This window comes from Pristiophorus japonicus, chromosome 3, assembly GCF_044704955.1.
Source record: "Pristiophorus japonicus isolate sPriJap1 chromosome 3, sPriJap1.hap1, whole genome shotgun sequence".
Classification (NCBI taxonomy): Eukaryota; Metazoa; Chordata; class Chondrichthyes; family Pristiophoridae; genus Pristiophorus; species Pristiophorus japonicus.
This window is the reverse complement of record NC_091979.1, coordinates 235762161-235786279: the sequence shown is the minus strand read 5'-3', so window position 1 is coordinate 235786279 and position 24119 is coordinate 235762161. Positions and strand designations below refer to the sequence as shown.

General features: G+C 48.6%; 1 protein-coding gene and 1 pseudogene across 1 annotated transcript in view; both read right to left on the bottom strand.

Moving 5' to 3' along the window:
- The window catches only part of ankrd2 (ankyrin repeat domain 2 (stretch responsive muscle)), a 52019-nt gene that overhangs the window by 12280 nt on the left and 15620 nt on the right, over positions 1-24119 (bottom strand). Inside the window, exons 4-8 of the mRNA XM_070874942.1 lie at positions 22321-22428; positions 16771-16869; positions 12800-12898; positions 4207-4305; positions 1902-2000 (exon numbers count right to left, since the gene is read on the bottom strand). Coding sequence (XP_070731043.1) covers positions 1902-2000; positions 4207-4305; positions 12800-12898; positions 16771-16869; positions 22321-22428 — 504 coding nt within the window. The remainder of the gene's footprint in view (positions 1-1901; positions 2001-4206; positions 4306-12799; positions 12899-16770; positions 16870-22320; positions 22429-24119) is intronic.
- LOC139260608 (U2 spliceosomal RNA) lies at positions 21234-21471 on the bottom strand (annotated as a pseudogene).

Sequence of the window (24119 nt, the reverse complement as noted above, 5' to 3'; positions counted from 1 at the left end):
AAGAATGTTCCCAATGTTGGGGAAGTCCAGAACCAGGGGTCACAGTCTAAGGATAAGGGGTAAGCCATTTAGGACCGAGATAAGGAGAAACTTCTTCACCCAGAGAGTGGTGAACCTGTGGAATTCTCTACCACAGGAAGTAGTTGAGGCCAATTCACTAAATATATTCAAAAGGGAGTTAGATGAAGTCCTTACTACTCGGGGGATCAAGGGGTATGGCGTGAAAGCAGGAAGTGGGTACTGAAGTTTCATGTTCAGCCATGAACTCATTGAATGGCGGTGCAGGCTAGAAGGGCTGAATGGCCTGCTCCTGCACCTATTTTCTATGTTTCTATGTTTCTATGATCAACCAGGGCTCCGGGTCGTCTCAACTTGTAAATAACTTGGGGGGGTGGGGAGGAGTGATGTTATGTATGTAACTATGTAATACTTGCCACCAGAGGGCGCGACTGTTGGAGTCCTAATGGTCACCTGCATACAAGTGCAGGGCCAGTATAAAATGTTGTCTGCCATGTTGTTTAGGCACTCTGGAGTTGTAATAAAGAAGACTAAGGTCGCACTAAGTTTAGCTCACAGTACTCAGCCTCGTGGAGCTCTTCTACACACAACAAGATGACTGGCTGAACCACTTACAATGCAACAGCTCTACAAACCTGTGAGCATACTCGGAGGTGCATTCATTACAACCTCCAACCTTTTGCACTCTGATCTCCAACCTTTCACACTCTGATCTCCAGAAAGATGCTTCCTCGTGAGTCATGTGAGCTGTGGCTGGATCTATTGAGGGTTGCCAGAAAATGTGTGAATGACAGGTTGACGTCGTCCATCAGAAATTCCAACTGGTTCGCTCTCAACTGCCCCCAGTGTGCGGAGACCAGATCCCGGCGGACGTGTGTCCGCACTACTGCCCCAGTAACACCGCAAATGGTGTGGGCAGCCCCTCCGTATGCGAATTACCCTGGCCCCCAGATTTGGGGTGGGCACGGGGAGGCATTGGACTTGCTGCCTTTGCAGTGGAGGATCGGGAACCCAAACCTTCCACAGCCAATCTGTACTACATCCTCTGCCTGCTCCCAGCATCCCCGGTACGTTGAGAGAAAGACACTCAACACCATCTCCAACTCCTCCATCCAGGGTCTCAGAAGTGTGGTCTTTTCCTCCCTCAGTCCTCCTCTTACAATCCACAAAACCTAAACTCGGCCTCACCCAGCCACTTATTCTTCATTGACACCAACTCCTCCCCAGCTCTTGGTGATTCAACAACAACAACTTGTATTTATATAGCAGCTTTAATGTAGTAAAATGTCCCGAGGCGCTTCACAGGACACAGGAGTGTTATGAGACAAAAAATTTGACACCGAGCTGCATAAGGAGAAATTAGTGCAGGTGACCAAAAGCTTGGTCAAAGAGGTAGGTTTTAAGGAACATCTTGAACGAGGAAGAGAGGTAGAGAGGTGGAGAGGTTTAGGCAGGGAGTTCCAAAGCTTGGGGCCCAGGCAACAGAAGGCACGGCCATCAATGGTTGAGCGATTATAATCAGAGATGCTCAGGAGGGCAGAATTAGTAGAGTGCAGGCATCTCGGTGGGTTTGGGGCTGGAGGAGATTACAGAGATAGGAAGGGGCGAGGGCCATGGAGGGATTTAAAATCAAGGATGAGAATTTTGAAATCGAGGCGTTGCTTAACCCGAAGCCAATGTAGGTCAGCGAGCACAGCGGGGTGATGGGTGAGCGGGACTTGGTGCGAGTTAGGACACGGGGGCAGTCGAGTTTTGGATGACCTCTAGTTTACGTACGGTAGAACATGGGAGGCCAGCCAGAAGTGCGTTGGAATAGTCAACCTGCACCCTGATTTTGGACCTCGAACTTCCTCAATTTGAAAGATCCCGACGGCAATACTTACCGCATTTTTGGCCCTCAAATTGGCTCCCTGCAAAATGAGCAGTTTTGTTATCTTGTACCGGTTAAGGCGGACTGCGTCATGCAATGCTGTGTCACCCTCCTGTAGAACAGACAATAAAAGGCAGTCAGCACCTTATTTGTAACTCAATTCCTGCCATTTCCAACCTGTTTTCACCCCTCCATTTTTCAAATGCATGTGCTCGACCTTTTAATCACCCTTTTTTCTTCCTAACACCATTACTTTGCTTGACTGAGACAATCTCTACATACATCATCCAGCCGATACCTAACATTATTTCAAAAAAACTTTTACTGTCAATTAGACTCATTTTTTTGGAACTCGCTGCCACATGGGGTGATTGAAGCGGAGAGCATCAATGTCATTTAACGGGAGGTTCGATGCACACCTGAGGGAGAAGGGACTACAGGAATGTGGGGGCAGGGTAGGAATAAGAAAGACTTGCATTTCTACAGCGCCTTTCACGACCACCAGACATCCCAAAGCGCTTTACAGCCAATTAAGTACTTTCAAAGTGTAGTCACTGTTGTAATGTGGGAAACGCGGCAGCCAATTTACGCACAGCAAGCTCCCACAAACAGCAATGTGATAATGACCAGATTATCTGTTTTTGTTATGTTGATTGAGGGATAAATATTGGCCCCAGGACATTGGGGATAACTCTGCTGCTCTTCTTCGAAATAATGGCCATGGTATCTTTTATGCCCACCTGAGAGAGCAGACAGGGCCTCGGTTTACTCATCCAAAGGATGGGAGTGGAGTGGAGGGTATTGGGGGAGGGGGGGAGGGGTTGATAAGGCTGGTGAAGCTGCAGAGGTAATTAGAGCGAGGAGGCTCATGTGGAGCATAAACACTGGAATAGATCAGTTGGGCCTGTTTCCGGCGGTAAATTCGATGTAGTTCTTTCTGCGACTCGATTCTTCGCTTTTACCTGCTCCCAGTTAAGTATTGCCTCGATTTTAAAATTCTCATCCTTTTTTTCAAATTCCTCCATGGCCTTGCCCCTCCCTATCTCTGTAATCTCCTGCAGTGCTACAACCCCACTACAGCTCTGCATTCTCTAGTACTGCTCTTTTGATCATCCCCCAATTCCATCGCTCCGCCATTGGTGGCCATGCCTTCAGCTGCCTGGGCCCCAGACTCTGGGATTCCTTCCCTAAACCTCTCCGCCTCTCTGCCTCCTTTAAGATGCTCCATAAAACCTATCTCTTTGACCTAGCTTTTGGTTACCTGTCTTAATATGTGACTTGGTATCAATATTGTTTTTCCAGAATGTTTCTGTGGGGCACCTAGGGATCTTTTATTAAAGGCACTAAAAAATATAAGTTGTTGGTGTTAATTGGATCTTACCACTGTATGGGCTGAGATCCACTACCTCAGCACCAACCTGTGGATCTTCCTTGACCATGTGGTTCAATGCCTTGACCAGCTGAGCTACGAGAGGAGCAGCCCACTCTTTAGGGGCAGTCCCAGGGGCTAGGATCAGTGAGGGGTCGGACGACAGAATTGATACTATACTGAGCCTCTTTGAAGGTCCGTATGAGAGTGGTGTCATCAGAGTCCTGAGAGTCGATTATGCGGCGACAAGAAGTGTGTGATCTTTTTTAAAAATTCATTCTTGGGATGTGGACATCGCTGGCAAGGCCGGCATTTATTGCCCATCCCTAATTGCCCTTGAGAAGGTGGTGGTGAGCTGCCTTCTTGAACCGCTGCAATCTGTGTGGTGAAGGTGTTCCCACAGTGCTGTTAGGGAGAGAGTTCCAGGATTTTGACCCAGCGACGATGAAGGAACGGCCGATATATTTCCAAGTGTCAGCTGTGGCTCAGTGGGTAGCACACTCGCCTCTGAGTCAGAAGGTTGTGGATTCAAGTCCCACTCCAGAAACTTGAGCATATAAATCTAGGCTGACTCTCCCAGTGCAGTGCTGAGGGAGTGCTGCACTGTCGGAGATGCTGTCTTTCGGATGAGACGTTAACCCGTCTGCTCTCTCAGGAGCTTGTAGGAGCTTGTGTGTGCAAATTGGCTGCTGCATTTCCTACATTACAACAGTGACTACACTTCAAAAGTACTTCATTGGCTGTAAAATGCTTTGAGACCTCCGGTGGTCGTGAAAGGCGCTATATAAATGCAAGTCTTTCTTTGTTAAAGTCAGGATGGTGTGTGACTTGGAGGGGATCTTTGAGGTGGTGGTGTTCCCATGCGCCTGCTGCCCTTGTCCTTCTAGGCGGTATAGGTCGCGGGTTTGGGAGGTGCTGTTGAAGAAGGGAGAAAATGAGTCAACTTTACCCGGTCCTTGACGTTGATCTTGATGCCACAAGCTAGGAGGTGCTCTACACATTCGACATGTCCTGTCCTGGTGGCAACGTGCAAAGGTGTACTCAGCAGCTGCAATCCAAGGAAGGGTCAGTAAGCATACAGTGGTCAAATGAATAACTTAAGAACATAAGAAATAGGAACAGAAGTCGGCCATTTGGCCCCTCGAGCCTGCTCCGCCATTCAATAAGATCATGGCTGATCTGATCATGGACTCAGCTCCACTTTCCTGCCCGCTCCCCAGAACCCTTTACTCCCTTATCGCTCAAAAATCTGTCCATCTCCACCTTAAATATATTCAATGATCCAACCTCCACAGCTCTCTGGAGCAGAGAATTCCACAGATTTACAACACTCTGAGAGAAGAAATTTCTCCTCGTCTCAGTTTTAAATGGGCGGCCCCTTATTCTAAGACTATGTCCCCTAGTTTTAATTTCCCCATAAGTGGAAACATCCTCTCTGCATTCACCTTGTCAAGCCCCCTCATTATCTTATAAGTTTCAATTAGTTCACCTCTCATTCTTCTGAACTCCAATGTGTATAGGCCTAACCTACTCAACCTATCTTCATAAGTCAACCCCCTCATCTTCGGAATCAATCTGGTGAACCTTCTCTGAACAGCCTCCAATGCAAGTATGACCTTCCTTAAATACGGAGACCAAAAGTATACGCAGTACTCCATGTGTGGCCTCACCAATACCCTGTACAGTTGTAGCAGGACTTTCCTACTTTTATACGCTATCCCCTTTGCAATAAAGACCAACATTCCATTTGCCTTCCTGATTACTTGCTGTACCTGCATACTAACTTTTTGTGTTTCATGCACAAGGACCCCCAGGTCCCTCTGTATTGCAGCACTTTGCAATTTTTCTCCATTTAAATTATAATTTGCTTCTCCATTATTTCTGCCAAAGTGGATAACCACACATTTTCCCACATTTTACTCCATCTGCAAAATTTTTGCCCATTCACTTAGCCTGTCTATATCCCTTTGCAGATCCCCTCGAATATCATCCTAACCAGCAGACCACCCATTCCCCATTAGAATCGTACAGCACAGAAGGAGGCCATTCGGCCCATCGTGCCTGTCCTGGCTCTTTCAAAGAGCGATCCAATTAGTCCCACTCCCCCCCCCCGCTCTTTCCCCACAGCTCTGCAATTTGTTTCCCTTCAACTATTTATCCAATTCTCTTTTGAAAGTTACTGTTGAATCTGCGTCCACCGCCCTCTCAGGAAGTGCATTCAAGATCACAACAACTCGCTGTGTAAAAAATAATTTTCCTCATCTCCCCCTCTGGTTCTTTTGCCAAATTACTTGAAATCTATTGGGTCCAAGCATCGCCTGGTAGAGCAGTATTGATCAGCTGGTCCACGCTTTAATTCTTGCTGAAATGAGCTTTCGGCCACATATCCGCAGCATAACTAAAACCGCCTATTTCCATCTCCGTAACATCGCCCTTCCCCGCCCCTTGCCTCAGCTCTTCCGCTGCTGAAACCCTCATCCACGCCTTTGTTACCTCCAGACTTGACTATTCCAACGCACTCCTGGCTACGTAAACTAGAGGTGATCTAAATCGCAGCTGTCTGTGTCCTAACTTGCACCAAGTCCCGCTCACCCATCATCCCTGTGCTCACTGACCTACATTGGCTCCCGGTTAAGCAACGCCATCGATTTCGAAATTCTCACTTTGTTTACAAATCCCTCCATGGCCTCGCCCCTCCCTATCTCTGTAATCTCCTCCAGCCCCACAACCCCCCTGAGATGTCTGCGTTCCTCTAATTCTGCCCTCTTGAGCATCCCTGCCAGCCGTGCCTTGTTGCCTAGGCCCAAACTCTGGAACTCCCTGCCTAAAACTCCCCGCCTCTTTACCTCTCTTTCCTCCTTCGAAAAGCTCCATAAAACCTACTTCTTTGACCATGCTTTTGGTCATCTACGCAAATTTCTACTTCTGTGACTCGTTGTCAAATTTTTTATCTTTTAATTCTCCTGTGATGCGCCTTGGGACAATTCACTACATTAAAGGTACTACATAAGTAAGTACAAGTTGTTGTTGTTGTTGTTTGTGCAGGGGCAGTTAATGGGCAATACAACCCCTTGGCTCAGAAAGGGCCATTCAATGTTCCCACTCCTGATTGTCCTCCAACCCCTCTTGCGAAGTGCATGCCTGTGTCAGCCGTGGCTCAGTGGGCAGCACTCTCTCAACCCTGGGGCAGAAGATTGTGGGTTCAAATCCCACTCGAGTTTTGAGCACACAATTCTAGGTTGACACTCTCAGTGCAGTGCTGAGGGAGCGCTGCACTGTCGGAGGTGCCGTCTTTCAGATGAGATGTTAAACCGAGGCCCCATCTGCTCTCTCAAGTGGATGTAAAAGATCTTTTGAAGAAGAGCAGGGGAGTTATCCCCGGGTGTCCTGGGGTCAATATTTATCCCTCCACCAACATAACAAGAACAGATTATCTGATCATTATCACATTGCTGTCTGTGGGAGCTTGCTGTGCGCAAATTGGTTGCCGCGTTTCCCACATTACAACAGTGACTACACTCCAAAAAGTACTTCATTGGCTGTAAAGCGCTTTGGGACGTCCGGTGACCATGTAAGGCGCTATATAAATCCAGGTCTTTCTTTATATCTTTTGTTGTTCGCTTCCTTCTGCAATAATCAGGCTTTTAAAAACACGAGCTTGGCGTCACTTAATCGCCACTTCCTGATTGACTTTTCACTGCCCGATTGGATGAATTTAACTGCCAAACAGCCTTCCCCTCCCATCCATTCTCTGATATTTTTAGAACTAATAAACAAAATGAATAAAAACACAAAGGGGGAGAAATTCGGCCGTGCCTCTGTTATAGCGTTAATCCAGGTGGAGCGGAACTTTTAGCGCCTTGAAAAAGGTTCGTGCCTCCTGCCCAGAAATTCGTCAGAATCGATCGAAGAGCTGACAGGGGCACTAGATCAGTTGTTACACACCAGAGCTGGGGGGGTGGGCGATAATGAAAGCTTGGTGGGTACATTTTGCGGTCCCATTGCGCATGCGCGGAACTCAGAATCAGATCCCGGGAAAAGCCGAGTCTTAAATTAAAGTTTTCAAAATCTCTTGTTTTCAACTTGTACTATTATGTAAACTCGGAGGCTCATGCACCGTGCTGTGTGTAAACGTTGCACTGACTGTAACCTCCCGAGGGAAGCGCTTCCTCATCCCTTTAAGTAGCCGTCAGTTAACGACTCTGCAAGCCTGGACCGACTGTTTTTTCCAGACGTTGTATTTGGCGGGCGCTCAATGAGGTGGCCGCACCAAATTTACCGACCGGGGCGTAAGCGTGGGCATTGCAACAGAACTGACGTCAGGATCAGAGTGATGGTCAGCAGCCGGGCGCTAGTGGTTTGCGTTCCCGGTGAATTTTCCGTTGGGGCGCTAAAAGCTGCACGCTCGATCGTTAAACTCCAACGCTCGCATTGATGCCCCCTCTGGCGTTAGACAACCGAAAATCCAGCCCAATTTTTTTTTTTACTGTCCCGATGATTTTTCTCCTGGGATTTTGCTCGCAGCCGTGTCCTCGCGATTAATCGTCAATTCCTGGAGACCCCAGGGTAACCCATCATCATAGGCGGTCCCTCGAACGAGGATGACTCGCTTCCACATGAGTTCACAGATGTTTCTATTGTGTTCCTAACACAGATGAGACTGCACACAGGGAGGTTAAAGTAACAGTGACCTCAGTCTTTAATAAGACACTCCAGAGTGAGGAACAGGCCTTAGGGGGTCGGCTTATATACAGTGCTCCCAAGGGTTGTTGGGATCTCTTGGGACTTCAGGGGATGAGCTCCCTGGTGGTGGAACATGGGAGTGCATGCTTTACAGATACACAACATCACTCCACCTCAAAGTCAAAGTGAAAACTATTTACAAGGTGAGGCGGTCGGGAGCCTTTCTTTCCCTGGTGGACCGCCTCGGTACAAATATCTGTTCTGGTGTGTTGGCTGTGCCCCCGCTGGGCTGGCGTGTTGTTGGCCCTGCAGGGCTGCTGGGTGAGCCTGGCCTTGCTGGGCTGTTGGGCGTGATGGGTTCGATTTCCTGGTCCGGGGTGGTGTCGTTGATCCTTTGGGTGTGTGTTGTGGGCTCGAGAAAGGTGGTGTCTGCTGTGGGTTGTTCAGGGCAGTCTGTGAACCACAGCCTCGTTTGGTCCAGGTGCTTTCTGCAAATTTGTCCATTGTCTAGTTTGACTACAAACACCCTACTCCATTCTTTAGCTATCACCGTGCCCGCGATCCACTTAGGATCATGTCCATAGTTTAGCACATACACAGGGTCATTCAGATCAATTTCCCGTGACATAGTGGCACGACCATCGTTTACATTTTGTTGCTGACGCCTGCTCTCTACCTGATCATGCAGGTTGGGAGAACCAGCGAGAGTCTGGTTTTAAGTGTCCTTTTCATGAGTAGCTCAGCCGGAGGCACCCCTGTGAGCGAGTGGGGTCTCGTGCGGTAGCTGAGCAGTACTCGGGGCAGGCGGGTTTGAAGTGAGCCTTCTTTGACCCGTTTAAGGCTCTGTTTGATGGTTTGTACTGCCCGCTCTGCCTGCCCATTGGAGGCTGGTTTAAACGGGGCCGAGGTGACATGTTTGATCCCATTGCAGGTCATGAATTCTTTAAATTCGGCACTGGTGAAACATGGCCCGTTGTCACTGACCAGTATGTCAGGCCGGCCGTGGGTGGCAAACATGGCCCTCAGGCTTTCAATGGTGGCGGTGGCGGTGCTTCCTGACATTATTTCACATTCAATCCATTTTGAAAAAGCGTCCACCACCACCAGGAACATTTTACCGAGAAACGGGCCCGCATAGTCGACATGGATCCTCGACCATGGTCTGGAGGGCCAGGACCACAAACTTAGTGGTGCCTCTCTGGGCGCGTTGCTCAACTGAGCTGCATTGCCGTACACAGGACTCTAAGTCAGAGTTGATACCGGGCCACCACACGTGGGATTTGGCTATCGCTTTCATCATTACTATACCCGGGTGTGTGCTGTGGAGATCCGAGATGAACGTCTCCCTGCCCTTTTTGGGTAGCACTACACGGTTACCCCACAACAGGCAGTCTGCCTGAATGGACAGCTCGTCCTTTCGCCGCTGGAACGGCTTGATTGGCTCTTGCATTTCAACAGGCCTGAGGCACCGCAAACAGTAGACACTCAAGTCAGCGCCCAACAACCACAGCCCCAACTCAGGCACTCTACAAGGGAGCGTAAACCACCAGAGAGACTTAACCTGTGATCCCAATAAGACTTTGGGGGGGAGGTGATGTCATGTATTCAACTGTCATTGTAACCCATGTATAAACTGACCTAAGTTGTACACTGACCATTAGGTGGTGAACTTGTGGGAGACACTCCTAACCTGGACTTTCAGGTATAAAAGGGGTAGCTCCACCCACCTTCTTCACTTCAGTGCTGGCTAATAAAGGTTACTGGTCACAGAGTGACCTTCTCTCAAGTATGGGCCTCGTGTGCATTTCTCACCTTTACGCAATAACACATGTAGGGGCTCTAAGAGGGTGCTTAAATTGTTACCAAAAATTGTTGAGGAGTCCCGGGAACGACCGCAGCTCCGTGACGTTCTGTGGCCTGGGCATGCTCCTGATAGCCTCTGTCTTGGCGTCTGTGGGCCGAATGCCGTCCGCCGCGAATTTTCTCCCCGAAAACTCCACTTCTATTGCCATGAAGACGCATTTCGACCTCTTCAGCTGCAGCCCTACGCGATCCAGTCGCTGGAGGACCTCCTCCAGGTTTTGTAGGTGCTCGACAGTGTCCCGACTCATGACCAATATGTCGTCCTGAAAAACCACCGTGCGTGGTACCAACTTGAGTAGGCTCTCCATGTTTCTCTGGAAGATCGCTGCAGCTGACCGAATTCCAAACGGGCATCTGTTGCAGATGAACAGTCCCTTGTGCGTGTTGATGCAGGTGAAGTCCTTCGAAGACTCCTCTAGCTCCTGCGTCATGTAGGCTGAAGTCAGGTCGAGCTTGGTGAACGTCTTGCCTCCTGCCAGCGTCGCAAATAGGTCGTCTGCCTTAGGTAGCGGGTAATGGTCCTGTAGCGAGAAACGATTAATAGTTACTTTATAATCGCCGCAAATCCTGACCGTGCCATCACTTTTGAGTACTGGAACAATCGGGCTGGCCCACTCGCTGAATTCCACTGGGGAAATTATGTCCCCATGTTGCAGCCTGTCCAGCTCGATTTCCACTCTCTCCCTCATCATGTGAGGTACCGCTCGGGCCTTGTGGTGAATGGGTCGTGCCTCTGGGACCTTCGCCCCAGAAAAATTTCCAATGCCTAGCTCAAAAAGGGAAGGAAATTTGTTCAGAACCTGGATACATGAGGCCTCATCGACATGTGATAACGCTCGGGTGTCATCCCGGTTCCAGCGGATTTTGCCCAGCCAGCCCCTTCCAAGCAGTGTGGGGCCATCGCCCGGGACAATCCAGAGTGGCAGTTTGTGCACCGTGCCCTCGTAGGTGGCCTTGACCATGCCGCTGCCCAGGACAGTGATAAGCTCTTTGGTGTACGTTCTCAGTTTCGTGTGGATGTGGCTCAGGGCTGGTCTGAATGCCTTGTTGCACCACAGTCTCTCAAACATCTTTTTACTCATGATGGATTGGCTGGCACCAGTGTCCAGTTCCATGGCTATGGGTAAGCCATTAAATTTTACGTTTAGCATTATAGGTGGACATTTCGTCGAAAATGTGTTCACCCCGTGTACTTCAGCATCTGCCTCCTCTCTCTGAGGCTCGAAATTGCTTTGATCCACCATGGACCGATCTTCCTCTGCCACGTGATGGTTAGCAGATTTTGCAGAGTTTGCAGCTCGTCTGCAAGCTCGTTGGAGGTGCCCCATTGTTCCACAGCTCTTGCAAACACACCCTTTGAAGTGGCCTGAATAGGCTGAATAGAAGCCTCCACAACACCAACAAGGTGTGAATTGCCTTGCATTCATCCTTTGTTGCGGACTGTGAGTCATCTGGGTCACCTGAGGCCTGCTGACAGTTGCAGACTCGTGGTTTCTGCCCTGTACATTTCTGCTCGCAAACACAGTTCCAGTTAATTTATGAACATTGCTAGCACTTGTGTGCTGAGAGATTTGTTTGGTGTTATCACTGGTGGACATAAACGCCTGTGCTATCGCAATGGCCTTACTAAGGGTCGGTGTCTCTACAGTCAAAAGTTTTCGTAGGATGGTCTCGTGGCCAATGCCCAGTACAAAAAAGTCTCTGAGCATCTGCTCCAGGTAGCCATCAAACTCACATTGTCCTGCAAGTCGCCTTAGCTTGGCGATGTAGCTCGCCACTTCCTGACCTTCAGATTGCTGGCACATAGAAACATAGAAAATAGGTGCAGGAGTCGGCCATTCGGCCCTTTGAGCCTGCACCACCATTCAATAAGATCATGGCTGATCATTCACCTCAGTGCCCCCCTCCCGCTCTCCCTCCACACCCCCCGACCCCCCCAGCCGCAAGGGCCATATCCAACTCCCTCCCGAACATATCCAATGAACTGGCATCAACAACTCTCTGCGGAAGGGAACCTCACAGGCCAATAACTCCCCGAGTGAAGAAGTCCCTCCCCATCTCAGTCCCAAATGGCCTACCCGCCATCCCTAGACTATGTCCCCTGGTTCTGGACCTCCCCAACATCAGGAACATGCTGGGATCCCTTGGGACTTCAGGGGATGGCTCCCTGGTGGCGGAACATGGGAGTGCATGCTTTACAGATACACAACAGTTTCAATGAAGGACCCGATGTTCCAGTCCTGATTGAGGGGGTGGAAGATGCCTGTGCGTGGACTTTTTTAACGTGCGGTGACCGTTGCACAGCAGTCACCACACGGGCTTGACAGAACGCAGCCTTTGTCCAATGGCAAGGGTTAACCAAGACGACTGGAGACCAGCTCTGCTGCACGGACCTAGTGCACGCGCATATCGCAGTGTGGGCTGGCCCGTGCTGCCCCTGGGCCCTCTATTCTTCTGTGCCCCGTACCCTCATTTGCCACACCTCCGCCACGATCTCTCACCGCTCCTCCGCCACAAACATTCACCGCTCCTCCGCCACAAACACTCGCCGCTCCTTCACCACAAACATTCGCTACTCCTCCGCCACAAACACTTGCTGCAACTCCGCCACGATCTCCCGTTGCACCTCCGCACCAAACATTCACCAGTCACTCGCAGGCTGGGGTGGCCCATGATGGTTTTATGTGATAGCACACTGTAGAAGGCACTTTTTCTGCTCTAAAGTGTGGCGCACTCGCCTGATTGGAAGCAACACTGCAGGGTTGGCAACCCCTAACACACATGCACTTGCCAGCACAGGCCATTGGATGGTGATCGGGAGCAGGACTGATTAGCTTTTGCACCTCCTCACACCAGGCTGCCAAGGCCAGTTGTGTCATGACCAGTACTTTCCCCGGTTGAGATGGGCTCGCTCAGTGCATGGCGTTCGACCTTAGGGCACCGCGCTCACCTCTTCCGCCGGAATCAGCCGGGGCGCACGGCGACGTACCGCTCACCTTGTCATTCATGTTCACAGTGGCTCCATTGCCCTGCAGGATCTTCAGCACCTCCAGCCTCCCACCACGGCAGGCCCAGTGAACAGCAGTGCAGTCGAGCTGGAAGGAGAGAAGGAGACGGACCATCAATCAGGGGAGCACCTCTTCGGATCAAAGAATCTCAAACATCCAGCCTACTGCCATGCCAGCACTTAGAAAATCATAACATGATTGGGTGGAGTCAACACGGATTTGTGAAAGGGAAATCGTGTTTGACAAATCTGTTTTTTGAGGATGTAATTAGCAGGGTAGATAAAGGGGAACCAGTGGATGTGATGTATTTAGATTTTTTTAAATGCATTCGATTAGGTGCCACACAAGAGGTCACTACAACAACAAAACAAAAACTTGTATTTATATAGCGTCTTTAACAAGGCGCTTCTCAGGAGTGTTTTGTGATTTTTAAAAGTTTGACACCGAGCCGCATAAGGAAAATTTAGGGCATGGCTTGGTCAGAGAGGTCGGTTTTAAGGAGCGTCTTGAAGGAAGAAAGAGAGGTAGAGAGATGAAGAGGTTTAGGCAGGGAGTTCCAGAGCTTGGGGCCCAGGCAACTGGAGTCACGGCCACCAATGGTTGAGCGATTATAATCAGGGATGCTCAAGAGGGCAAAATTAGAGGAGTGCAGACATCTCGGGGAGTTGTGGGGCTGGAGGAGATTATAGAGATAGGGATCTGAAAATAAGGGTGAGAATTTTGAAATCAAGGAGCTGCTTAACCGAGAGCCAATGTAGGTCAGCGAGCACAGGGGTTATGGGTGAGCGGGACTTGTTGCGAGTTAAGACACGGGCAGCCGAATTTTGGATCACCTCTAGTTTACGTAGAGTTGAATGTGGGCAGCCTACTATTATACTGGCATTTATAAAATCATAAAATGATTGTGTAGAGTAAGCACGGATTTGTGAAAGGGAAATTGTGTTTGACAAATCTATTGGAGTTTTTTGAGGACGTAATTAGCAGGGTAGATAAAGAGAAACCAGTGGATGAGATGTATTTAGATTTTCAAAAAGCATTCGATAAGGTGCCACACAAAAATACACAAAATTAGGGCTCGTGGGATTGGGGGTAATATATTAGCATTTATTGAGGATTGGTTAATGACAGAAAACAGAGAGTAGGAATAAATGGGTCATTTTCAGGTTGGCGGGCTGTAACTAGTGGGGTACCGCAAGGATCGGTGCTTGGGCCTCAGCTATTCACAATCTATATCATCATTATCATCATAGGCAGTCCTTCAAGACGAGGATGACTTGCTTCCACACCAAAAAAAGGATGAGTTCACAGGTGTTTCACAGGTCCAACGCTGAGGAAATGGGCCTAACCTTATTGGAGAGGCAGCCCATCTCATGCGACACCCAATGTCATCCGAATCCCTGGCCCTCCCGAGCTCAAAAGGATCCCGTGCAACATGTTTGTCCTGAATAGATTCTACCAGGACTTGACCTGTACCCGAACCCGTGTCCTGACCTGGCACAAAATGCATGCGGATATGCACATAAAACGTACAGCACAGGAGGGGGCAGATTCACTGTCATGCTTTTGAAAGAGCGATCCGATCAGTCCTGGTCCCGCCCACTGCCTTTTCCCCACAGCCCTGAAATTTTCATTCGTCTTCACGTATACATCCAATTCCCTTTTGAAAGTTACTATTGAATCTGCTCCCACCGCCCTTTCAGGCAGCGCGTTCCAGATCACAACAACTCGCTATCGTTAAAATAATATCTCCTTATCTCCCCTCTGGCTCTTTTGCCAATGATCTTAAATCTGTGTCCGACCCTCCCATCACTGGAAACAGTTTATCCCTTTATCAAAACCCTTCATAATTTTGAACACCTCTATTATATCACCCCTTAACCTTCTTGGAGAGGCAGTGTGAGCTGTGAGGAGGATGCTATGAGGCTGCAGAGTGACTTGGATAGGTTAGGTGAGTGGGCAAATGCATGGCAGATGAAGTATAATGTGGATAAATGTGAGGTGGTAAAAACAGAGAGACAGACTATTATCTGAATGGTGACAGATTAGGAAAAGGGGAGGTGCAACGAGACCTGGGTGTCATGGTACATCAGTCATTAAAGGTTGGCATGCAGGTACAGCAGGCGGTTAAGAAAGCAAATGGCATGTTGGCCTTCATAGCGAGGGGATTTGAGTACAGGGGCAGGGAGGTGTTACTACAGTTGTACGGGGCCTTGGTGAGGCCACACCTGGAGTATTATGTACAGTTTTGGTCTCCTAACTTGAGGAAGGACATTCTTGCTATTGAGGGTGTGCAGCGAAGGTTCACCAGACAGATTCCCGGGATGGCGGGACTGACAAATCAAGAAAGATTGGATCAACTGGGCTTGTATTCACTGGAGTTCAGAAGAATGAGAGGGGATCTCATAGAAACGTTTAAAATTCTGACTGGTTTAGACAGGTTAGATGCAGGAAGAATGTTCCCAATGTTGGGGAAGTCCAGAATCAGGGATCACAGTCTAAGGATAAGGGGTAAGCCATTTAGGACCGAGGTGAGGAGAAACTTCTTCACCCAGAGAGTGGTGAATCTGTGGAATTCTCTACCACAGAAAGTTGTTGAGGCCAATTCACTAAATATATTCAAAAAGGAGTTAGATGTAGTCCTTACTACTAGGGGGATCAAGGGGTATGGCGAGAAAGCAGGAATGGGGTACTGAAGTGGCATGTTCAGCCATGAACTCATTGAATGGCGGTGCAGGTTTGAAGGGCCGAATGGCCTACTCCTGCACCTATTTTCTATGTTTCTATGTTTCTCTGCTGTAAGGAGAAGGAAGTCTCAACTAATGCCTCCGGTCCAGATAAGGATGTAACTAGCAGGGTAAGTAAGGGGGAAGCAATGGATGTAGTGTATTTAGATTTTCAAAAAAATATTCCATAAGGTGCTGCACAAGAGGTTATCACACAAAATTAGGGCTCATGGGATTGGGAGTTGTAATGTACACACCCGTGAGCATGCTCACAGGTTTGTAGAGCTGTTGAGCTGGGAGTGGCTTAGCCAGTCACGTGATGTTCACAAGGCTCAATAAAACCCCAGCCAGTTGGGTTCGGGGGATCCACGATGAAGCAGATGATTGTGAGCCTGGTGGATGAACCGGTAATGTGTAGTGTGATTGTTAAACCTTTGCTAATAATTATCATCCTAGGCAGTCCCTCGAGATGAGGATGATTTGCTTCCACGCCAAAAAGGGATGAGTTCACAGGTGTTTCAATGAAGGACCTAATATTCCAGATCCCGAACTACATGTTGAAGGGTGGAAGATACCTGTGTGAGGATTTTTTTAACATGGGGTGGCCGTTGCACACCAGCCACCACACGGACTTGACAGAGCAAGCTCTTGGTCCAGTGGCAAGGACTACCCAAGACAACTGGAGACCTGCTCTGCTGCACGGGCCTAGTGCGCGCACATATTCCAGTGTGGCCTGGCCCGTGCTGCCCCTGGGCCCTCGCCTCTTCTGGGCCCCGAACTCTCGCCTCCCCCGGGTCCCAATCACATCCCTCTACAATCTCTTTCCGCTCCTTCCCCCCCGACCTCGCCGCTCCTGCTGTACCTGCCTATGCGCCAATCACCGACCTGGATCTTGATGATGTCACACTTCACTACCATCGCCCTCCTGCACCAGCTCGCGCTGTGCCTTGAAGTGGTGTGCCGCTAATAAACCAACTCGTTCTTAACAGCGATGTGTTGCTATGAATTCTTAAGCAAAGAACCCATGAAGCAAATAGATTACAATGATCACATTGCTGTTTGTGGGAGCTTGCTGTGCGCAAATTGGCTGCAGCATTTCCCACATTACAACAGTGACTACACTTCACTTGGCTGTGAAGCATTTGAGGATATCCTGAGGTAGTGAAAGGTACTATAGAAATGCAAGTCTTTCTTTCGTGAGTGGACGGTAGAAAAGTTGGGAAATGGGACACTCACCCGGTCTCTAAAGTCAACAGTGGCTCCTCCTTCCAGAAGCTTGGTCACAATGTCTGTGTGACCTTCCAGAGAGGCTCTGTGCAGGGCCGTCCGCTTAAACTATGGACCAAAACAAATGAAAGAACCACAGTCAGATAAGAACATTGAGACTGGACATTCAGTATAATTAGCTCCCTCTGTTATCGAGGTTCATGATCATGACCCACAACAACAACGATAACTTGTTTTTATATAACACCTTTAAGGTAGTAAAACGTCCCAAGGCACTTCACAGGAGTGAGAGGTAGAGAGGTAGTGAGGTGGAGAGGTTTAGGGAGGGAGTTCCAGAGCTTGGGGTCCAGGCAACTGAAGGCACGGCCACCAATGGTTGAGCGATTATAATCAGGGATGCTCAAGAGGGCAGAATTAGAAGAGTGCAGACATCTTAGGGGGGTTGTGAGGGGGGGTTGTGAGGCTGGAGGAGATTACAGAGATAGGGAGGGGCGAGGCCATGGAGGGATTTGTAAATAAGGACGAAAATTTTGAAATCGAAGCTTTGCTTAACCAGGAGCCAATGTGGGTGAGCGAGCACAGGGGTGATGGGTGAACGGGACTTGGTGCGAGTTAGGACATGGGTAGCTGAGTTTTGGATCAGCTCTAGTTTACATAGGGTAGAATGTGGGAGGCCAGCCAGGAGTGCGTTGGAATAGTCAAGTCTGGAGGTAACAAAGGCGTGGATGAGGGCTTCAGCAGCAGATGAGCTGAGGCAGTGGCAGAGACGGACAATATTATGGAGGTAACATGAGAATATAGCAAATTTCAACGTGTTCAAGCATCAATGTATGGGAGAGTGGTTCATGTCTATTTTATTATTTGATTTCAGCGAGCGGGCAACATCGGCTGCATTCATTTCCCATCCCATTTGTGTGTGAGCCATGGCTCAGTGGGTAGCACTCTCTCGCCTCTGAGTCAGTAGGTCGTGGGTTCAAGCCCCACTCCAGGCCGACACTCCCAGTATAGTGCTGAGGGAATGCTGCACTGTTGGAGGTGCCATCTGTCAGATGAGATGTTAAACAGATTTGGCCAATCCCTCAATCCACATCACTAAAAAAACAGATGATCTGCTCATTATCACATTGCTGTTTATGGGAGCTTGCTGTGCATAAATTGGCTGCCGTGTTCCCTACATTACCCTGGTCACGAAAGTAAAAGCCCATGGGATCCAGGGCAAAGTAGCAAGTTGGACCCAAAATTGGCTCAGAGGCAGGAAGCAAAGGGTAATGGTTGATGGGTGTTTTTGTGATGGAAGGCTGTTTCCAGTGGTGTTCCGCAGGGCTCAGTACTGGGTCTCTTGCTTTTCTGGTATATATCAATGATTTAGACTTGAATGCAGGGGGCATGATTAAGAAGTTTGCAGATGATACTTGTAACAACTTGTCATGTATGTATATGCTGTTTGTAGCCACCAGATGGTGTCATTGTTGGAGGCCACTGAGCAGCATGCACATGGTGCTGTTCTGGTATAAAAGGCCAGACATTTTGTGAGTCAGGCATTTTGGGACCAAATAAAGCAGAAGCAAGGTTGTACCTTGCTTAGTTAAACAGTACTCAGTTTGAACCTTTATTGCATACATAACATTTGGCGACGAGATTACAAGAACCTTTGTTTGCAAAATGAGCACGATTGGATTTTTAGAGCGATTCGTGGAGGGAGAAGATTGGGCAGACTTTGTGAGCCGTTTGAACCAGTACTTTGTGGCCAACAAAATGAAGGTGGTCGACGATGCAGATTGGCGCCGGGCCGTGTTCCTCACTGTGTGTGGGTTCAAAGACCTACGGTCTGATAAAGAATCTACTCATGCCTAGTGATCCAACAGAGAAAACGTACAAGGAGTTGTGTACATTGGTACGGGAGCACCTCAAGCCAGATGACAGCATCATCATCTCCAGATACAGGTTTTATACACACGTTCGATCGGAGGGCCAGAGTGCGGCAGAATTCGTTGCCGACCTGAGACGTCTAGTGGGGCCGTGCAAGTTCGGGACGGTGTTGCCAGACATGCTGCGGGACTTTTTTGTTATCGGTATCAACCATGAGGTGATCCTGCGCAAACTTCTGGTGGTGGAGGAGTTGGATTTAAAAAGGGCCATCCAGTACGCTCAATCATGTATGACAACGGACAGGAGTTTAAAGTAAATATCGATGAAGAACCGAACCTCGCGAGTATTGTAAAAAGATTGATTCGGTGTTCGGCAGAGCAGCACATGGCAGGGCCTATCCGGCTGCGTTCGCGAAACCTGTGGCTGCCCAAAGTCTGCCAGCGGCAATATATCCAACTTCTCCGTGTTGGCGTTGTGGGGGAAATCACCGGCACCAGCAGTGCTGATTTAAGCAATATAGTTGCAAAGGCTGTCTGACAGTGGGACATCTCCAGCGCAAGTGTCCGCAGATGAGCAAGCGAGCTGCAACACACCACGTGGAGGATGAGAGTCAGACTAGCGCGGATCCAGATACGCAACCCAAGATGCCAGAGAAGGAAGTGTATGGACTGTATTCTTTCATAACCAAGAGTAAACCAATTTTGATTAATGTGAAGTTTAACGGGATACTGGCATCGATGGAACTGGACACAGGGGCGAGTCAATCGATCATGAACGAGAGGGCTTTTTATAAGCTGTGGGATACTAAGATTGTGAGGCCCAGGCTGAGCCCTGTTAACGCCAAGATGTGCACATACACCAAAGAACTGATAAAGGTGATTGGTCGTGCACAAATTAATGTGTCGTATAACGGTGCAGTTCACGAGTTACCGCTGTGGATTGTTCCAGGCAATGGCCCAACACTGCTCCGCAGGAGCTGGTTGGAGAAAATCAGATACAACTGGAACGACATAAAGGCGTTGTCATTGGAGCAAGATACATGTGCCCAAGTATTGAGCAAGTTCCCCTCGCTGTTCGAACCGGGTATCGGCAACTTCACGGGAGCCAAGGTGCAGATCCACGTGGACTCAGATGCAAGACCCGTCCATCATAAAGCTCGGGCAGTGCCGTACATGATGAGGGAGAAGGTCGAAATTGAACTAGACAGACTCCAGCATGAAGGGATCATATCATCAGTCGAATTTAATGAATGGGCCGGCTCCATTGTTCCTGTACTGAAAAGTGATGGCACACTCAGTCAGAATCTATGGAGACTACAAGGCTACGATCAACAAGGTTTCGAAACAAGATCAGTATCCGTTACTGAAGGCTGATGACTTGTTTGCGACGCTAGCCGGAGGGAAGTCGTTCACAAAACTGGACTTGACGTCGGCCTATATGACACAGGAGTTGGTCGCGACATCGAAGAGACTTATGTGCATTAACATGCACAAAGGACTGTTTATTTACCACAGGTGCCCGTTTGGAATTCGCTTGGCTGCAGCAATATTCCAGAGGAATATGGAAAGTCTACTGAAGTCCGTTCCCAGAACCGTCGTGTTCCAAGATGATATCCTCATCACCGGTCGTGACTCCAAGGAACATCTGAACAACCTGGATAAGGTTCTACTGCGTTTGGACAGAGTGGGACTCAGACTTAAATGCTCGAAGTGCATCTTCATGGCACCGGAGGTGGAATTCCTCGGGAGGAAAATCGCCGCTGGTGGCATCAGACCTACTGATGTGAAAACCAAGGCCATCAAAAATGCACCCAAGCCGCAGAATGTCATGGAGCTGCGTTCGTTCCTGGGTCTACTCAACTACTTTGGTAACTTCCTACCTAACTTGAGCACCTTACTTGAACCACTGCACATGTTATTGAGAAAAGGCAACAACTGGGTGTGGGGCGCATTGCAAGACAGAGCTTTCGAGAAAGCCACCAATCTGCTTTGCTCGAACAAGCTGCTTGTACATTATGACCCATGTAAACGTTTAGTTTTGCATCGTCATATGGAATTGGTTGCGTGTTACAACAAGCCAATGAGTCGGGGAAACTTCAACCTGTCCCGTATGCATCCAAAAGTTTGTCTAAAGTAGAAAGAGCCTACAGTATTGTAGAAAAAGAAGCTTTAGCGTGTGTGTACGGTGGTAAAAAGATGCATCAATACCTGTTCGGTCTGAGGTTTGAATTAGAGACTGATCACAAGCCGCTCATTTTGTTGTTTTCTGAGAACAAAGGTATCAATACCAATACTTCATCCCCCATCCAAAGGTGGGCGCTGACATTATCTGCCTACGATCATGTCATTCACCACAGACCTGCACAGAGAATCGTGCCAATGCTTTGAGCCAGTTGCCGTTGCCCACACCGGAGGCGGAAACACCACAACCGGCAGATTTAATGTTAATCATGGATGTTTTTGAGAGTGAAGGTAAGTTATTGTTTTTTTTTTTAAAATTCGTAGCCAATCGTTCCAATTCTTTGTCAAATCACAAACGCCAGAGGTCACCTTGGGCCCATTCAAGGATCACTCTGCGCCAATGCTCTTAGCCAAAAGGCCTAGAGCCACTGCACCGTTCCTGGAAGTACTGCAATACCAGGTTCGTGCCATGGAGGTGGATGGGTCAGGTCCCCCATACACCTCCATGGAGGTGGATGGGTCAAGCCACCCCACCCACCTCCTATTTCCAAAAAAGCAAGCATATACCTTCCTGATCCAGGGAGAACCACCTTGGGGTTATGGTGGTTACTCCCCTGTCAGGTCAGTTACGCATGATCTTAGCCAAAAGGCGAGAAGCGATGCATAAATGTAAGTTATTGTTGAGTCAGAGGAGAGGGGTGTCACAACCAAAACCGGCTCTGTAGTTACTCAACACCTTTACAATGTACATGGCCTCACTCCCTCCCTATCTCTCTAACTTCTTCCGGCCCTACATCACTCCGAGATCTCTGCGCTCTTCCAATTCTAGCCTGCTGTGAATCCCCGATTTCCATCGCTCCACCATTGGCGGCGGTACCTTCAACTGCCTGGGCCCTAGATGAATATCCTCCCTAAACCTCTCCACCTCTCTCTGCTCCTTTAAGATGTGTGCTGGCCAATATTTATCCCTCAATCAACATTACAAAAACAGATGATCTGGTCATTATCACATTGCTGTTTGTGGTAAATTGCGCAAATTGGCTGCCGTGTTTCCCACATTGCAACAGTGACTACACTTCAAAAAATACTTCATTGGTTGTAAAGCACTTTGAGACGTCCGGTGGTCGTGAAAGGCGCTATATAAATGTAAGTCTTTCTTTATTTCGTTAAAACCTATCTCTTTGACCAAGGTTTTTGTCACCTGTCCTAATATCTCCTTATTGACTCGGTGTCAAATTTTGTTTGATAACACTCCTGTGAAGCGCCTTGGGACGTTTTGACTATGTTAAAGGTGCTATATAAATGCAAGTTGTTTTTCGCCCAGCTGATAAGTGATGAGCAGAGGGTGTTTTTCCCCTCTCGTTGCTCAGATGAGCTGAGACCATGTCGGCACGGTACTGAGTGGAGGACAGTGATAGCGCTGCTCTGGCAGAAAGGTGGGATCAGAGAGAACAGGACAGCTCCATCGGGGGGAGACAATACCTCCCAGAGGTAGAAATTCTGCACTCACCTCATCACAGGCGTCAGGACTTCCTCCATCTGCCAGATATCTCTCGATGATTTTAATCTTTCCCCGGACCGCAGCACTCAGAAACACTGAGACCTCAACTGGTCCAGCCTGGAAACAGAAAATAATTCTCATCGAGTGAGTCACAACCTCAGAAACCCTCCCATAGAGTGACTCGCCATCAGAAACCCTTTCATAGAGTGACTTATCCTCAGAAACCCTCTCATAGAGTGACTCATCCTCAGAAATCCTCTCATAGTGAGTCCCACCTTCAGATTCCCTCTCATAGAGAGACTCGCCACCAGAAATGCTCTCATCACATTACAACAGTGACTACACTCCAAAAGTACTTCATTGACTATGAAGCGCTTTGAGATGTCCAGTGGTCACAAAAGTCACGATATAATTGTCAGCTGTGACTCAGTGGGTAGCACACTCACCTCTGAGTCAGAAGGTTATGGGTTCAGGTCCCACTCCAGGAACTTGAGCACATAAATCTAGGTTGACAGACAAGTGCAGTGCTGAGGGAACGATGCACTGTCGGAGGTGCCGTCTTTCGGATGAGACGTTAAACCGAGGCCCCATCTGCTCTTTCAGGTGGACATAAAAGATACCATGGAACTATTTCAAAGAAGAACAGGAGAGTTATCTCTGGTGTCCTGGGGCCAATATTTATCCCTCAAACAACATAACAACAAACACATAACAACAACAAAAAAACAATAACTGGTCATTATCGCATTACTGTTTGTGGGAGCTTGCTGTGCTGAAATTGGCTGCCGCGTTTCCCACATTACAACAGTGACTACACACCAAAAGTAATTCATTGGCTATAAAGCACTTTGACATGTCCGGTGGTTGTGAAAGGCGCTATAGAAATGCAGGTCTTTCTTTTTTCAAAGATAGAGTTTCACCGTGAGAATCCCTCCCAAAGAGTGAGTCTCACCATTAGAACTCTCAAGCAGGCAGTGAATTCTTGGGACTCTCAGTACAACACACTGGTAGAACCAAAATGCACCTAATGACTTACCTCGTTTTTCTTCCTCAGGGAATCCCGGCCTCCCCGGGTCCGTACGGAGTGTGTACGGGCCTGGGAAAGCATCGCAAAAGCCGGTTTTCAGCACACAATGCGCATGCGCTGAAAACTGGCTTTTCCGATCTGTCAAGCTGGAACTCGACAGATCCTCTGCATCTCGGGAGCAAGGACATTTGCAAGGGCAAGATTGGGGTATTTATCCATATCTTGCCCAGCAAATGTCCTCAAAACCCTTGCGCCTGACCAAAGCAGGCGCAGAGCCTACTTTTACAGGCGTATGAGTTTAAAAACATACAAAAACATAATTAAATTAAATTTTAAAAACATATTTTATTGTTAAAAACCCTGCCCATGTTCCTTTTGCTATTAATGAGAAGGTTGTGGAATACTGCACCTGATTGGTTGAACAGTCCCACGTGACTGCACCTTCTGCGTGGGAACCTGGAGGACAGGAGCACGTATCCCACGTAGAAATGTTTCAGGTCGGAAGCAATTACCCGCGGGAAGCCTCCGACCGCAATTTCTGGGCCACTATCTTTTCCAATGAGATTGTACCAAGGTTCAGGACTTATGCCCAGCGGGATCTGGAGTGAGAGTTCCCAAACTTCACTGCATTGGTCTTAGAAATGGCGGCACAACGATCGAACCCACTGCAGTAGCCAGTTCCCCATTCGAGAACGAAAGACACTCATCCCTTCACCTGGTTCAATGTTGGGCTCGGGGCCTGATGGCCTTGATTTGAATCCCAACAAATTCTTTCATTCTT